This window comes from Hypomesus transpacificus, chromosome 15 (assembly GCF_021917145.1).
Source record: "Hypomesus transpacificus isolate Combined female chromosome 15, fHypTra1, whole genome shotgun sequence".
NCBI lineage: Eukaryota > Metazoa > Chordata > Actinopteri > Osmeriformes > Osmeridae > Hypomesus > Hypomesus transpacificus.
The window spans coordinates 11,665,052-11,682,307 of record NC_061074.1 but is presented as its reverse complement, the minus strand read 5'-3'; the positions used below and the strand labels follow the sequence as shown (position 1 = coordinate 11,682,307).

The 17,256-nt window shown below is 43.5% G+C and overlaps 3 protein-coding genes across 23 annotated transcripts; 1 reads left to right on the top strand and 2 right to left on the bottom strand.

Annotated features, from left to right (window-relative positions):
* Nucleotides 1–113: 113 nt before the first annotated feature.
* sh3bgr (SH3 domain binding glutamate-rich protein) lies at nt 114–9,720 on the bottom strand. 20 transcript variants are annotated; one of them, XM_047035147.1, is made up of 12 exons: nt 9,533–9,720; nt 8,893–9,078; nt 8,711–8,791; nt 8,241–8,318; nt 6,920–7,210; nt 6,283–6,309; nt 6,168–6,194; nt 5,168–5,194; nt 3,848–3,874; nt 2,233–2,262; nt 1,847–1,897; nt 114–915 (listed from the first exon to the last, which is right to left on the bottom strand). In XM_047035147.1, the coding sequence occupies exons 1-11, from the start codon at nt 9,575–9,577 to the stop codon at nt 1,886–1,888; spliced, it is 831 nt and encodes a 276-aa protein (XP_046891103.1). In that variant the 5' UTR covers nt 9,578–9,720; the 3' UTR covers nt 114–915; nt 1,847–1,885. The 20 variants fall into 20 exon arrangements, with proteins under 20 accessions (XP_046891103.1, XP_046891105.1, XP_046891104.1 ...); XM_047035149.1 differs by lacking the exon at nt 2,233–2,262 and having other exon boundaries at nt 6,283–6,312; XM_047035148.1 differs by lacking the exon at nt 5,168–5,194 and having other exon boundaries at nt 6,283–6,312.
* Nucleotides 9,721–9,862: 142 nt separating this feature from the next.
* Nucleotides 9,863–13,783, top strand: LOC124477403 (lebercilin-like protein). 2 transcript variants are annotated; one of them, XM_047035145.1, is made up of 10 exons: nt 9,863–9,959; nt 10,092–10,170; nt 10,437–10,711; nt 10,841–11,112; nt 11,412–11,654; nt 11,843–11,980; nt 12,216–12,285; nt 12,393–12,526; nt 12,701–12,794; nt 13,095–13,783. In XM_047035145.1, the coding sequence occupies exons 3-10, from the start codon at nt 10,477–10,479 to the stop codon at nt 13,682–13,684; spliced, it is 1,776 nt and encodes a 591-aa protein (XP_046891101.1). In that variant the 5' UTR covers nt 9,863–9,959; nt 10,092–10,170; nt 10,437–10,476; the 3' UTR covers nt 13,685–13,783. The 2 variants fall into 2 exon arrangements, with proteins under 2 accessions (XP_046891101.1, XP_046891100.1); XM_047035144.1 differs by having other exon boundaries at nt 9,863–10,170.
* A 107-nt stretch (nt 13,784–13,890) lies between these two features.
* On the bottom strand, nt 13,891–17,184 carry get1 (guided entry of tail-anchored proteins factor 1). Its single transcript, XM_047035169.1, has 5 exons — nt 16,775–17,184; nt 15,833–15,998; nt 14,821–14,888; nt 14,616–14,730; nt 13,891–14,274 (listed from the first exon to the last, which is right to left on the bottom strand). Exons 1-5 carry the CDS (start codon nt 16,862–16,864, stop codon nt 14,201–14,203), a joined length of 513 nt encoding a protein of 170 aa, XP_046891125.1. The 5' UTR covers nt 16,865–17,184; the 3' UTR covers nt 13,891–14,200.
* Between the last annotated feature and the right edge of the window lie 72 nt (nt 17,185–17,256).

The window sequence follows — 17,256 nt, the reverse complement described above, 5'->3', positions numbered from 1 at the left end:
ATCTCCATCCTGTTGACTTCAACTTGCACTGCATGCCCAGCCCTCACATTGCCCATGCATCTATAAATAAACACAATAGAAAAGCCGAACATGGAACCCAATACATCTTCATCAGTTGTTCGAACCACTCTGCTTTATTGGCATATTCTTTATACATCGACGGGTATTTATGAGTCATTCGTTTCCTTCTACATTCAACAAAGTGCATAGGTCCGTGGACAGTGTGTTAGTAGACGTAGTAGTAGTAGTAGCAGTAGACAGAAGCTAACGGTCATTAGGTACATCATGGATGGCATGTTGCATGGAGATCATGGAGCAAGTAGGTTGCATTCATACACGTAGAACATTTACATTGTGTCAGATGCATTGATATGCAGGTTTCAGTCAGAAATGAAGTCTATTGACTTGTTTCACGTTTATGTGCCTTTAGTGAGAAAATCGCAATGATCTGTTCACTGAAATACTGACAGCTTAGACCAATTCCTAAAGACTTCTCATCCTGTACAAACTGGTATAAAATGGCCATTTCCAATTTGAAAACAGATGTATGTCTGAAATCTGTCACATAATGACTATGTACAATAAGAAAGAGAGAGTTTCAAACAAATAATTGCTACAACTAAAGATTACGCTCGTTTTCTTTACTGTATTTCGAAAAAAAAACAGTGCTATACATGTTATGAACAGTAGTAAACATTGTTCTCTAATGTCCTAACCGCCAAATGCTAAATATAAAAATGTGGTGAACATTGCAGTCCTGAAGAGGAGGGATGGGGGAGAGAGATGTGTGTCGTATGGGTGGGCCGTTCAGCATTAGATCTCCAGCAGGCGGTGAGTGTGCGTTCCAGGCGCTGACGGGTAGAGGGACGGGGCAGTCGGAGGGTCTGGAAGGGCCAGAACGGGGGTCTCTCCAAGCTGAGAAGACAAGATAGAGAGGTCACAGGCGCCCGTCTCCCTAGGGCAGTGAGCGCTCCGCTTCCCAACGACGCGGTGCCCGTGTCGCCCACGCCACCCTCGGTGCCCCCTTCTCTCTGGCGGCTCATCTGCAGCTCACGCTTAGTAGCTTTTGCTAACGTGGCGTGACAGGAGTTTGAAGGGCTGGCGGGGGTTGGGGGGGTTGGTGGTAAGGGGGAAGCCAAAACCCTACTCTCCCATCTCCTTAACCCAAAAATCTCCTGCAGCCAGCCGAGCCAGCCCGTTGACACAGGCGGAGAGAAGCGGAGTGTGGCTTTGAAGATTAAGATGATGATTATTTCCTTTATCGCTGCCGCAGGACAAGACGAGGCAAATTCAAGAGATATCATTATTGTGAATGACTGTTGGATCCCTCAGGCGTTCTGTGCTCGCTCAAGCTGTTTAGAAGGGGGAGATGCACGACAGCGCTGGTTATAATAGACCAAAGGAGCCCTTGCCTTTCTCTGGCAGAATACTGATGAAAACACATCGCTAACAATGCAGAGTGGCGGCTTCACAGTTGGCCTTGCCACCCCACCACAGGGGCCCTGTGAGGTTAGCTGGATTTAGGCCACAGCCTGGGGCAAGGATCCTAGACAGGTTAATACCTTGGTGCACCTGAGACACTAAATAATACATCGTCTTGTTGATGAGGGTTGTTTTGAGGATCGCACACTGGACACCAGGGTCAAGGAGTCACTGGCAAATAAACACATCATACTGTGTACACTCCATGTTTATCATTCATTTAGCCACACACAACTCGGCGTCCAATGCAAAATGGCTTGATTTAGCGATGCTCGCTTTCGGTGCATATCAGAGGTCCACACATTAGCTTATACCACCCCTTGGTGGAAATTAGGCGAACTACAACAAATCAGCAGTGTTCTACCTGGGCAGCAACACATGGCATCCTTAGTCTCTCTCCAGGTTACTCCTCTTCCTGCAAAAAGGAAAACAGAGTAAGTACAACGTCAACACAAAGCTGACTAATCTTACAGGGACCCATCGGTAACCCTCTCTATCTGAAAACTGCCACCAGTGCCCTGCCTCATTGCTTTTGGACAAGAAAACTAGCTTCCGGCGAGAAACTGGTGGATATTCATGTAAAAAAAAGCCATCATTAGGAACAAAGACAAAGATTCATCAGTGATTCTGGCAGCAGGGGTTCAGATTCATTCCCACCAATGGAACAAGAGTCTTTGCAGGCAGGTGTAGCAAAGGCAGCTGTTCCACACGTGACATACAGTGTGTTTACTGTGTCGCAGTTTCTACTACCTCTGCTTCCGCCGCCTCGTCTTCTTCCTCCTTGGAAACGGCGGAAAGAGACAGAAAGAAGGTGTTTTTGCGAAGTCAGAGGCACAGCAGCATAGGAGGAGAAGGGAACAGTTAGCGGATGAAGCGCTGGTAGGCTAAAGGGTCCAAGGGTAAATGACCATTAAAACTACCGGTCTATCCAGGAATCCAGGTGAGCAACAAGCAGAGCTGGACACGTCACACTAGAGATACAGGTTTCTCCTACAACATGGTCAAGGGAAATAGCCTGTGTAGCAAACTATCTTTCCCTTGCTAACTAGATCAGCGCTGTGGAGGTCTTTCAGACAAGGCCTCTCTGGGATGGTATCATGTGGCACAAAAGTGCAAGGTACTGCATACTCTCCATGTCATAAGACCGTGTCCACGGAACATGTATCTACTTGGCATGGCACATTGCTACTGCTGTATCAAATCTACAGCCTATACCCTGCAGGTTGAGTAAGATAACTTAACACGTGTATTGCAGCCTTATTAATAAATAAGTACATGTTCATTTGGTGAGTAGTTGCTCCTGAAAACTTGTCGCAACAACCATTACAAAAACTATTTTGAGGCCAAACCGCTCACTGGGTGACAGGTGTTGTTATCACTAACACTCATTGCAGGTGCTAAACATGCCAACATTTGCAACTTAAAATGCCAACATTTTAAGACTCCCCCATTCAAAACAAGACCATGTCCATAACCATGGCTTTCTATACATCCCAGATGCCAACGAAAATCAAGGAAGTGTGGTTTCTGACTAACATCGTGCTCACATTACCATCTTTATGTGGCTGACTAATATACTTATTCACACGTGGGCACATCTTCGCACCAAACCATGCATTCCACCTGCTCCTGACCACTCCAAATAATAAAACCGATTGAGCGGCAAGTCCCTTGGGAAGATTTGGCACGATGCAAGCGGAAGAAAGTTAAGGGCACCACCTAAACAGACCACAACTATATCTACTTAGAAATTGAGAGAACAAACCCATGCAGCACACAGAGAGAGAGTTTGAGAAGTAGGAAACTACCTCACTGACTGGCTCTTCTTGCTCCTGCAAGGAAGGTAGAACAAGAAGTGCAAGGCAAAGAGAGAAAGAGAGAACGGAAGAGAGAGGAAATGCTGAGGAATAGCGGTGAAGCGTGTGAGAGTAGCAGGGCAAGCAGTGGCTGATTGGAATGTTAGAGTGTGTGCGTGCATGCGTTTGTGTGTGCCTGAGTGTGTTTGTGCAAGAGAGAGATAGCACTTGAGTGTCAATTTTTTTTTCATGTATGGCCAACCAGTGCTCGTGTTTTTAATCACTGTGATAACTTAACAATCCCACCAAGCTGTTTATCCAACTGTGGAAATGGGATATTTCTCTTTACATGAGTAGCAACATATGCTAAAGGCCTACCAACAGCTAACCTCGGAATAGACAAGGTCTGCAAAATCAACCTAAGACTAGTGAAGGGTAAAATTGAAGAAGTAAACCAGAGAGAAAACGGTGGCAAACGGTGGAAGCAAAAAAGGCAAAAACAGATTGAGAAAGAGAAAAAGGAGAGAAGCAAGGCGAGGGGAAGTTCAAAGAAATTCACATCAATCTACCTCCAGCTGCCGCAGCTCTTCTTCCTCCTAGAAAGGATGACAGAGTGAGTGTCAGAAGTGTGGACGGTGGGGTTGGGAGGGCACCAGCAGCATGCGCTCGGGTGTTTCAAATGGGATCTACGGGGGGGGGGGGGGGGGGGGGGTCAAATCAGGCTGGAGAGAAACCGCGAGACTAGGGAGAAACGAGGAAGAGGACGTTAAAAGGAGAGGGGATCGAGGAAGAACAAGTAGGGATGGAGAGGAGGTCTGAAAGGGGGGGTGAAAGACAGTCTACGGATGAGGGGTCAGCAGAACAGAGGGGAATACCCAGGTTTTCCAACAACGCATACAAACAAAAAAGCCTTTTCTGATCTCCGTCAAAATCACTAAAACAAATCCACACAGCTGGTGACTAAAGGGAACAACTGATGAAATTCACGGCAGTGGACGCCCAGTTACCTCCGAGACCAGATCCTCTTCCTCCTACAGGGAGATCAAACCAAGAGATGCACACAAGTATGTAGGGTGTGGAAGAAATCTACTGTTGTAGCTCGAAAAACACACTTATCCCACCCACCGTCATGCATAAAGAAAAGTGAGAGACACTTTGGGGGGAAAAAAAAAAACTACATTAATGTTAAACTACATTAATTTTAAATACCAAACATGCCTAAGTCTACTGTAACAACCAAACCTATGGTAAACTGTTAAAACAGACAAACTAAACTTTGCCAGTGGTTTCAAGCTATAGGTAAAAGACATTATTCATGTTCACTTCCACTTATTTCACCAATTAATTATAGTTACACTAGATACAGTATCTCTATATAAGTAGTTGAGTTGTGTTTGAAGTTGAATCTGTAAGATGTTGGCAATCAATCAAATGGTAAAGTTCTCCTGAATGCCTGCTTTCTGGTATACAGGCTGCTGATGATCTTTTGTATGAAAGGTATGCATACAGTTTGTTTGAAAGATTCAAAGGAAATACATTGGTTAAAATATAAAACCTTCCACAAGGGACCTGCGAGGGAGTGAGGGAGGGGAAGCAAACGTGATAAAGTCAGGTGTGAACGTCAGGTGGCCTACAGATGAAGAAGGGGTCAGGGGTCAAGGCATTCTACAGCTATGAGAATCTACAACAGAGGAACATTTTGGAGGTTAGTTGTCTGGACGTCGGACAGAAATCACACTCACTGGGATGCAAACAAAGCTACGTCAAAACTGAACACCCAAAACCCTTGGCACAGAAACGGAGACTATTCTATGAATATGGAATGAGTTATCAATATTGAATTGCTACAGCTAACGAACAGGAAAAACCATTCAGAAATAGATCTATACCTCAGAGACCGGCTGATCGTCTTCTCCCTAAAACAACGGATAGTAAAGATTAGCTTGGAAGTGACTCTGGGCTAAGTCTCACCAGGTTATGGAAACTAAACAGAGGAAAGAGATGTCTTTAGTTATGATGCAGTACTAATATAAAATAGTGTGTTACTTTACATTTACATCCTTCGCACAGTTTTTGGGAATGTGTATTGATAAGATTGTTAAAATTGTACAAAAGATTAATTGAATGAATATAATGGAATGTATGTTTAGAATCCGAGTTATAGTACATGTCCTGGGCCCAGGAAGATTCAAAACTTTGAAGTAACGTTTTGTTTTGCACCTGGCTCTCTTTAAACCTGACCCACTTAGTTTTCTTTCCTTATGTTGTTCTTGTCGCTTGCCCGTCTCACTTGAGTCTCACTTCTATGAATTGCAGGCGTTCTCTTTTGAGTCAGACCCCACCAAAACATTGGCAAGAGGAGACATTCAAATAATGTCATATGGGTATCAGCCCGACTTTCTAAGATCAAATATCCTCCATAGCCTTGAGAATAGCTGCCTCTTTGTAAACCTTTTTAATAACGACTCTTAATATAGCTTTCACTTTGCAATAAATGCCATCATCGATTGATTAATTAAGCTGAGGGTGAGTTATGAAAATTTTGCAAAGTGTAGCTAGTGTTAGTAGTGTAGGTGTGTTATTAAGCACTTAGTATTTGCGGTAATGATGTCTTTTTACAGAGGCTGACAGACATAGCTGGGCATTGGTGGCATGATCGCATAGTACACTGAAACAGTGACTATGGCCAGGAAGATTTAGACCCATCATATGGAAGTGAATAAGAAGAAATAAGAAGTAGAAAGAAGCCATGTGGCAGGTCTGTTATCCAGGCCTTGCTTAGTGGGGCACCATGCAGTTGAGGCCAGTGACGCTATTGTTGTTGTTGTTATTTATAATAATGTCCTTCATATTAGGCATGACTTCTGTGCACACAGTGTCCCATGTTACCTTTGCCTCTTCATCCTCTGCTTCATCCTGTTCAACATGAGAGAGAACACAGTGAAACAAGATTCCATGAATGCGTTTTGGCATACAAGTCATCCTAGTCTAGTTTTTCCTTTACCTCAGCCTCTGCCTCCTCTACACGGGCCTTCTGATAAAAAAGAAAATACAAAAGGGCAGAGAGGATTGGATCAGAAACAGCAGAATGCCAGTCCACTCGACAGACCGTGCAAACGGCAACGACAGAAATGCTCTCCTCACAAATGTACTGAACAAACCGCCGAGCAGACACAGGGAACATGTCGGATGTTCAAGGACCTCTATCTACACACTGACACACACACACACACACACACACTTTTCTACCACCGACAGTCAAATACAATGGACATGAGGTGCAATGTAAAGGGCATCAAGACCAGTGGAAGCATTGTCACTATGTCACCAGGAAAACACAGATGCTGCAAATAGGGATCATGTCAATGAAAAGGAACAAATCAAAACCAGTTAACATGTGCACAAGGAACAACAAGGAAGTGGTTAAGGTCCAATGGGAAAAGACATCTATACAGAATGAATAAAAACACAATGTCAGAAGGAACAGTTACGAGAGGGTTAGTACGATGGTGCTCAGGTTTGACAAGAGTGCTGGAGAGAGACAAAACCTTGGTTTAGGGGGATGAGGACGACATTAATGGACTGAGGAGGAGCTAGACGGGAAGACACAGAAGAGAATGGGATTCTGGGTAGCCATTTACAGTGTCTTCTGACGCTTCCTCTGTGTCTTCGGCTGATTCTTCTGCCGCCTCGTCTTCTGCCGCCTTGTCTTCTGCCGCCTCGTCTTCGGCCGCCTCGTCTTCGGCCGCCTCGTCTTCGGCCGCCTCTTCCGGAGCTGTGTCTTCTGCGGCCTCAGCGACCTCCTCAGCGGCCTTCTCTTCAGCGCCTCCACTCTCCTCCACTTCACCTCCCTCCTCTGATAGTATCTCTTCTGTTACCTCCTCCTCTCCATGTACTCCTCCGTTACACTCCTCTGCCGGAATTTCTTTTTTCTGGAGTAAACACAACAACTTGCCATGAAGGAAGTAAACCATGATTATTGTTATTAATTTATATTGTGGTCCAATAGAGATGCTGCAGCTGTCAGTGGCACACATCAAACACCACACGTGGGGAAGCTCCACTGCAGGAGACTCATGTTCAAAGACATCAGGAGTCCCAGAGAGATATGAATAAATGAACCCAATATGGTAAGTAAAGGGGTGAGTAGCAGCATCTATACTGTATGTATCAATGAAAGACACACACACACAGTGAAAGGAGACAAGATTGGATTGATGGATGCTTTAGATGGTGCCACACAAGGCCTCTGAACTGGTCTAAATCAGTCTGGTCAACAATGCCAATAAAGCAACTATTATTTAAACTCTACAAAATGTCTATTTGTAAGCAACCACTGATCTGAATTCTTGTGGTCATTACTTTAAGTTCAGTGTTGCAGCAGGAAGCAGTAAAAATACTGTGTATTGCAGTAATCAAAGGCTAATAGCATTATAGAGCTACATATATATACATACTATGTATACTATAGTATACACACATGTACATATTCATTAACTATTTGAAGTGGTTACAGTATGTTTTTACAGCATGATGGTGAAACTTGACTGATATGCAGGATCCTTGGAGAAAATATGTTAAAGAAAAACAGCATGCATCTGTTAAATTTTACACAACAAAATGATTACTTTAAGTCTTACATTATTGTGCCAAATGGAAAGGGACACATCTGTCTGAGTATCATTAACGCCACATACTATACAAGCAACATGAAAATATGGTTTTAGCTCTCAACCAAATGGCCCATTAGGAAGAATTATAGATGGCTACATTGCCAACTCTAACTCGTACATGCACAAAATATAAACCGTGATTTGTCTTTATAAGTGCAGATTATTCAGAACCATGAGAAATGACAGTGGCGAGAGTTAACTGGAAAAGATGGGCATGATTATGGTCAAATAGGGGTATAAGAGTTATAGTCAAAAAGACCAGGAGTGAGAAGGGAAAAGAAGAATTTACGAGTGTGTCATCATCAGGGTGTTCCTCAGCATCATTCCCATTCTCAACGATAAGAGCCTTTTCGGCCCGTAGTGCTTCCTGTACAGTGTACCAAGAAAACAGTTCAGTTCAACACATATGAAAAGGCTATAGGTCGGGGCTATCCTCAGCTAGCCTTTTTGTCACATCATATCCCTTACACACAATTAGCCTCTCACTAACCCAGAACAGGAATACGATATAGGGAGTGTTCAATGAGCCATGGTTTGACCTACTCAAGTCAATTGAGCATAAAAGACCCGGAGCACAATACAAGGCTGAGCTCTGCGAAACTAACAATACTGTAGCAATCCAAAAACAACTGTAAGAGGATTAGATCAAAACTGTGTGGCAGGTGAGTGAAACATTGTTTTGAAAGGAAGGAAACATTTTTATAGTTGTGAGTCTGTTTTATGTTTTCATTGTTTTGTTTAAATGAAGAGAAGTCTAACCTTGGACCCTGGAGGAGGAGGCAGGCCCAGGAAGGCATACACCTGGTTGTCTTCTTTGGCATCGAAGAACGTCTCATAATCCTGTAGATAACATAGCAATTTGCATTCTTAGCTGCATTTATCTCATTGAATGCATAGGATCTCCACCATTTGTACCCAATGGTACATTTCCCAAGGCTCACCCCACAGTAGCCGTCTTCATTGAAGATCTGAGGGGGCAGTGGAATACCATTGCTGGGCTTTTTCTCCTCAGGAACGTTCTCCCTCATCCACATGCGGTTGTCCTCATTGCAGGCAATGTCCATCTGAGAATATTCCACCTTGAGGGCTTCCAGGAACCCTACTACATCCTGCTGCTTCTTCTTGATCTAAAAGATGACGCCATGAATGAGCGTGACTCATTTACTTTTTGCGTACACACATTTTGATAACTTTTGAGCGTGCATGAGCCAAACTTAGTTTGACAACATTTTCTCAACCATTTAAATGCAACCCCTTTTCTTTAAAAGCGTCTCCATGAAGATAGGCTATACCCTTTCCAACTGTTGCAGGTTTGGAATGTGATCTCAGCGACTTACGAGATATATAAGGAAACTAGGGTACAGTAGCGCTACTCGGCACAGAATCTTCGAGAAATATTTAAAGTTCAGTAGCCTATCCCTCTCAATAAATAACTTAAGTAGGCCTATACACTAATTAAAATAATATGACTCTTAACATAGTAGCCAACCACGCGCGGGCTAGCCTTCAATAAAAGACCTGCGAAAAACAGCAAACTTCCCCTTGCAAGTCAGATAGGCCCTACGCGAAATAAAAGCTTACCGCTGTCGATCCAGATGAAGATGCGAGGAAAACTTTAATAACCATTTTGCAACAAAGTATTCTACTAAATCCCAAAAGGTTTTAAAGACACAAGCAGACTGCCCTAATATTAGAGCGCACCCAGCACATTACACACAGTCACCACTAAGGTTATTTTTGTCCCCTAACTCTCCATCCTTGTAGGATTGGTTGGGCCCCGATTGTAGGGGCGCAGCACTGGCAGGGTGATTGGCAACTTCAGCTGTCTGTCGACATGGGGACCATGAATATAGTTTGCAGCTACATGCAAAGTGCTTATATGGACAGAAATAGCCACTGACCAACAGACACTCCAATGAAACCATAATGAGGGTAGTTTTTGGCATTTGTTGGAGAACAAACTGTTAATCTTATTGTTCAAGCTCAACAAAGGTACTAGGTACAAAAAGTATGTTTGAATTTGATAGATAATGGATTTGCCAATCATAATAATGAGAACGAAGCCATTTGTAATCGAGCAGCCCAGATACAACATTTCCCAGAGTTCCATTTTATGGCTAACAAATCGATTGTCTCTAAGGCAACCAAAATACTTTTCCAGCGTAACGAAGTTCATAAATTACACCAGTTAGTGAGTACAAAAACTCAACGAAATGCAAGTGAGTACAAAACGAAGAAGTATGTCGCTATATTTATTTGGTTATTTGTGATGAATCGTTTGGATTGCATTTAGACTGCGCTTTTAATACGCTGGTTTTCTGTATCGATCAATTTCGCCAAACCTTGCTGGTAGCCTAGCTAGCTAGCTAACACTGTAGCCTACTGTACTACCTCATAGTGCTAACAACTTTGATGTCGTCGGGACGTAAATTGCATTATATCATACAAAGTAACAAGTTTTGTTTTTTCATGTGCTTTCTTGTAGAGAGGCAGAGGGCAGATTCCCCTTTGAGGTCGCACTAGCCATGTCTGTGAGACGCCTCAGCAAAGTTCAGCAGGAGGAGGCTCAATGTAAAGAGGGTGCTGGGGATGCAGATTCATGCGACAGCTCCACCTCAGATCGATGCAGCCCTTTAAGATCCAGCCAGGAGTATAGCAGTAGGGAGGGCTCTGAGGGCTCTCTATCCCAGTGTGAATATGAAGACTATGAAGACAAGACTGTGACCCCTTTAACACTCAAAAAGACATCAAAGCCTCAAAGTATGACATGTTGACTTTTGGGTATTGGCTTAACGTTTGAGAACCGGAGGTTGATGGTCATTATGTTTCTACCTCTATCCTTAGGTAGTATCCAAAGCCCATGAATATCTGAATGTTCTATTCCCTTAGCTCAAAACAAGAGAGGACAGCATTGCTTCAAGCGGAGTCACAAAGCCATCCGCAAAGCCCCGATGATTCCTCCTATCAAGCCTCAGGATGGTCTAAAGCAGCGAATCAGGTCGGCCCATACGCACCGCATCAAAGAGCTGACCAACCAGGTGTGGGCACTGCAGCAGCAGCTTGCTGGGGCCGCCAACGAGAACAGACTGCTGAGACAGCTCCAGGGTCGCCACACAGCTGCACTGCAGCGCTTTCAGGACGCTCAGAGTGACCTGCCACAGGTTTGTCGTTCTGAGGTTCTTGTATTCTATTCCTCAGTGCGAACAAGGTCAGACATAACAGAACGTTCATAACTTTCACTGGTAAATACAGACAGAACACTCCCAAACCATGCTATAACAAGAAGAAAGGGTATTTGGAACATGAGGATAAAGGACAAAATAGAATAAACGTGGGGGGGAGATGACATCAAGTTACGCATATTTACTCATTAAGCAGACGTGTTATCCGAAGCAACGTACTTTTACAATCTCTGACAGTTGTGCACATTCAACTTTAACCCCCCCCCCCCCCCCCCCAGGTTCTCCAGAACCACAGCTGCGAGATGCGCTCCCTGCAGGAGCTGCTCCGCAAGGCCCGCATGCGCCGCAACAGCTTCGCCCGGCGCCTGAGGGCCACGGAGGACGAGCTGCTGCGCACCGGGGACGCCCTGCGGCGCCTGCGGCTGCTCAGCCAGGACCAGAGCCTGGGGGAGAGGAACGAGCTGACCCACAAGCTGGCCCTGGCCACCGCAGACCTGGAGGGGAAGACCAGGAGGACGCAGGTATCGACAGGCTGTCGCGTGATTGGTCTGCTGGAGAGGTCACTACTGTGCACCGCTGTAGAGGAAAACGTCTCTTGTTCATTATACGGCCGTGATGCTGATTCTGTGACGAAAAGGCAGTCCACAATTTATGGTTCATTTGGAATTAATTGATCATACAGAGAAACTTTCATTGATTTGTGGTTCAGGACTTGCAGAGGAATCTTGAGCTGAGCCATGCCTCGTTCAATCGCCAAATTGCCTCTGAAATGAGGAAGACCAATGAGGCACGACAGCTGTCTGAATATCTTAAAGAGCAGATCTGTCTGTTGACCCAAAAGATAAAGGTAGGTTGGATCAAGTATACAGCTGCTCAATGATCATCAGCATAGATGGCCTTGCTTCTGTAGTGTTGGTTGTGAGTGGCAGTAGGAATTGAACGTGCAGTACAGCATAAGGACACTAGAGGGAGTCAAATACTGCAATGGTGTTACAATATTTGGATTGTTGTGTTCAGAGAGAATAAAACAGCCAATATTAACATTTAAGGTGTTGTACCCTTATTTCACCTTTAAAAAATAGGAAAGGGAAAGAGAATTGGAGATCAACAATATCTACTCGCACAGGTTTCCAAAAGGCTTGAACGGAAAATGTATGCTGACATCAATACCTTCATTTATAATCCGTAACAATATGGTCATCTACATGACTTGTGGCCCAGATTGGACTGTTTTCACTGTATGTTTGTTATTGTTTTAGGCTTGAAAGAATCCAAGTTGGTTCAGACTGACGCCGTGTCTCCTCTCCGGATCGAGGCGCCTGCTTATCCACTGGAGTTAGAATATCCCAACACTGACCCAGAGCTGGAGAAGCAGACCACATTGGTCAACTGGGTACGTAACCCAGCTTCTATCACACGCTGTTTTCAAATTGTTCAGGGAATTAGTTTGTTAGAGCCATTTAGTTAATAGGCTCATGGGAAGGTGAATTCTCAAACGTATAGTATTCTCACCGATAAGTACTGATTTACTGAATTGAAGAAGCTGAAATATGGTTATTTGTTTCAGACACCATTAGCCATTGACCACACAGTGCCTGAGGAGGAAGTGGCAGAGAAGTCAGGGGCAGAAGAAAGGCCTCAGGACAATGAAGAGGGTTCCGGTCAGCTTTCTCATACTCTGAAATCAACATCTGAAATGCAAACATTTGTTCTCTCTACTAATGGACATATTTAACTATTTAAAACTGAATCCAAGAGAGTGTTGTAATGTTTTGGCAACTAACCATAGGGTTTGTTTTCTGGTGTGAAACTGGTCTTTTGGAGGATATGCAGACAACATAGTAAACATCTTATATTCCCAGAAAACATTTAATTTATCAAATATTTATAGTTATTTCAGTCATGGAATGCCGTAAAAGCATATGTGCCTCATTGTAACTCCTCCAATGTTTCCACTGAAGATGAGCCTCAGGATGGCTTTTCTAGCGAAGATGGTTGCCCAGATGAAGAGAGCTACCTTGCAGTGGAAGAGGCAACCTCCACCCAGAATCTGGAGGGAGAGCAACCCAAGCCAAGCGACAACCAAGTCCATTTCACCCTGGAGCACTTTCTACAAACCGAAAACCTCCCCAACAAGGACCTCAAGTCCCCCTCAAGGATCAGGCGTCACTACACGTTCAAGGAGACCACCCTAAACCTCCACAGCGGAAAGCCAGCCTACAGCACCCACAAACACAGTCTGAGGAGGAGCCCCCCGCAGGTCCTCAAGAGCCAGGCGAGGGTTGACAACCTGGGGTCCGGGGCGTACGAGCCCTCCTTCGTCACCCTGCCCACTGGGACTGGGCTGAGGCGGGTCAGCCCCCAGACGGAGGAGGTGGGGCTCCACAGTAAGAAGAGCAGCCTGATGAAAGAGCTCTTTGGACCAGGACAGATCACTGAATTGCTACCTGTGCAAAAGGGCAGATCCAGGGGTCAGGGTCTGGACAGGCTGTCCACCTACCACACGGGTGAGCCTCACCTCACTTGGCAGAGAGACCAAGACCATCTATGACTGACTTAGTGAATGTACAAGACCTCATATATTTTGATAACTTCATTGCTGAATGTCTGAAATAAATTTGCTATAGCTAAGCACACTATGGAATAGACTGGGTCTACTCTGTACAACACATAATGGTGTACAGTCATGAATGACTGTGTTTAATTATGTCAATTGTGTTATGTAACAATCGGTCTTCATAGAAATTTAATAATGACAAAGCCATGTTTTAAACATCTTTACTAATGCATTTGTATTAAATAAACAATGGCATTGTCACAGCAATTCACAACGTCAAAAAACATAATGTAAACTTAAGACTTCAGAAAACAATCTGCATCAGGTAGCAATTTTCAAAAACCGAGTGCAATCATCCTGGCAACATAAGACAATGTAAGATATGAGCTTGAGCGTTTTCTAACAAAGCTTTGCCGAGGAAGTTTATCAACATGGCGCTTATTACTTACACTGCCCGAACATCTACTCTGAGTACTGAGAGATAGCAATGACATGAAAGAAGAATGTTCCTTAGCTAACGGCATGGAGGCCAATTGAAACCACTTTGTTGCACACCACCAGCCAGCATGTGATTCCAACTCCACCTGAGATGAGAAAAAGGCTTGGTTAAGATGGAAACTGACAGACAGACACAGAGCAAATATGTGCTGTCTGTGTTCAAAAGGGAGCGGAATAGTCATTTGCATTCAACGTGGCAGGCTTTGAACTAGTTCTGTGCCAATTGCTTGTTAGGTGAAAGAAACATGTCATATGATTTTCTTCTGAACTATAAAAGCTTAAAATGAAAAGGACTTTTAATTCAAATCTGAACCCTTAAATTCCTCAATGCATGAACATTTTATACTGTGATTTAAACAAAGGGGAACAGGCCTCAAGATCTCTTTATTCTAAAGTGGATTCTGTTTTAGTCTGTAATCTCACTAACCTGCTACTCCAGTAGGGAAGGCTACCAGACGCTCCAATGGAGCAATCCACTTGCTAGGCACCACGGTCACAGGGTCGACATAATACTTCCATATCAGCGAGATCATCAGAGCAGCCTAGCAAAACACGAAAAGTATGACTCAAAGGTGACCATGCTCTCAAATTATTTACAATTTGTCCTGTATTTTCTAGTGTTCCACACATACCTGCAGAATGTAAAATACTATGTTCACCACCCATTTCATTTTGGCCTGTTGTGCTGTTCTTGACTTGACTGTAAGAGGGGGGAAAAGCGATTAAGGCGTAGCAATATCATAAGGGACTGTATTCCATACATTCATGTTTTATTCATACTGCATTTTTTATTTTGTATTCCTCATTGCACTGACAGTATAACTATGTGACATCAGAAGAGTGAATTCTTTGTGTTGTACAGGTCAAGGGAGGGGCTATAAAGAAAAATAAGCCATACATGTCACATGTTGGGGATCATTTTGAAAATTCCAAAGAGAAAGATTATACTATAAAATTAAAAAAATGCATGTACATCCGTGAGCTATTTGGTTGTGGGAATATAGGGTTGCTTGCTTGAGGAACAGTTGGTATAGAAACACAGAAGAGAGTCAGTTACAGCTGTTAGGGTGGAGCATACATTAGGAGGGGAGGAGGGGAGGAGGACGGGGTTTTTTTTTTTTTTTTTTAAAGGAGGGAAAAAGCATACTATATGTGCTATACATCTAGGTCTCGTGGTGGTGGTGGTGGTTTGAGTAAGCTTCATGTGTAGTTTTCCCCAAAGTTAAACATGTAGATGTGCCTAAATCATTACGTGAGGACAAAGTTTACAACACTATCACCTAATGGCTCGAGAGGAAACTTAAATAAGTTAACTAAGCGTCTGTCTTGTGTGTGCCTTGTAATGGAGATCGACATTTCCTGTTTCTATAGGGTACAGTGCTGGGGCTGACAATGAGGGACTGCAACAGACAGCAGCTGCACCACTAGCCCCCCCCCCCCCCCTCCCCCCCAATGTGTTATCCAAACCCCACCTGCCACTTCCCACACTTGGTGTTTTAATGTGTGGGGCCCTTTTTTGTCCTATATTTATATAGTGCCACTGAGCTATGAAGGGGGGTGGCGGTTACATACATTATAACTCTTTGAAGAAAAAACACATTTTTATTTAGTTTCTTGGTTGATGTACAGTGTGATGGCCCTTACCATGGGTCTTTAGTTTATCAGTCATTTTGTTGATCTTGCGCTCTAGTCTGGCATATCTGGCGAACTCGTCCATCATGCTGATGGAGGAGTGTTCCCTTTTCATGTCCTGGATCTCAGCCCTCATCTCTCTCTCCTGCTCCGCATCTTTTTGTATGATCTTTGAAAGCTGGATATTCCAACACACACAAATGAGAAATGACATTATCAATAGTAATTCCTCAATGTAAAATCAACCAATACGTGTTTGTATCAATGTGCCAATGGAATGCTTATCTACTTAGCCGGAAAAATCTGTCCTGTCAGTGCAGGTTCAGAACACTTTCATCCAGTATGCATACAATAATGTACAACCCTGGGATAATATATCCTTTATTTCCGCTACATCATGGATGAGAGATAGAGTAAGCTATTTCAGCACAGGGTCAGAACACAAACGTAAACAACGTGTCAAATGCCGTATAGGGACGTAGCCTACAGTAAGCAAAAGCTTTACCTTGGCTATTTGTTTAGCTATGTTATGACATTTGGAAGGCAGCACTGGCATTTTGTTCGCAGTATAAGCTAACTGAACACATTTTCAGAACAAGACAAAAGCATAATGATTGCACATTGGCGGCGAAAAACAATCGTGTAACAAACAAATAACGAAAAAAAGGAATTCATAGAAAACTTAGCTAAAGATAACATCGGAGGGACATGTGTTTGCATTGGTGTCTGAGGAACATTGTCCCAACTCGACCACGCCCTCCTAACTGTAACAAACTATCAGTTTGATAGACTAACTAGCAATGGAGGTAAGAGAGGGTATCGGTTTAGCAGAATGTGTCGTCTACAGTCGAACATTAGCCTACAGTAGACAAATAGCTTTAGATGCCGGGATTTTTTAACGCTAGATAACCTCTGATGAACACACTCTGAATGGCCAAAATAAACCTTACTTACGAAGGAAGATATTGTCGGTAAAAATGATTTGACAATATTGCATAAAAAGACCGACCCCAGCACCAGGAACCAAGCGTACCCAGTCGCCATTTTTCTTTATCCCGTCTTGCTAGCTACCTTTGTTGCACCCTATCCTGCTGCAGCAGATGTGCTCGTCAGAAAAGGACACAATGGCCTGCACTACGATTTAAAAAAACACATAGCAAAGCTTTATGCATTCTTATTACGTTTTTCGATTCAATAAAAATATACAACTAGTTGAATGCAAGATCGAAGATTAAACCGATATGATTTATTGACATTGACTTGTAGGCAATTATCTAATATGTGTAAGCTAGCCTATTTAACTTTACAAATGGATAGCCATCTAAAATTCCAATGTTTTTTGTATTACTATTGTTTTTTGCTTTCTGCAGTCTTACAGTCACACTAACCAACAACACAACTTTTGATTTCGATTCCCCACCCCTTTATAAAAAAGG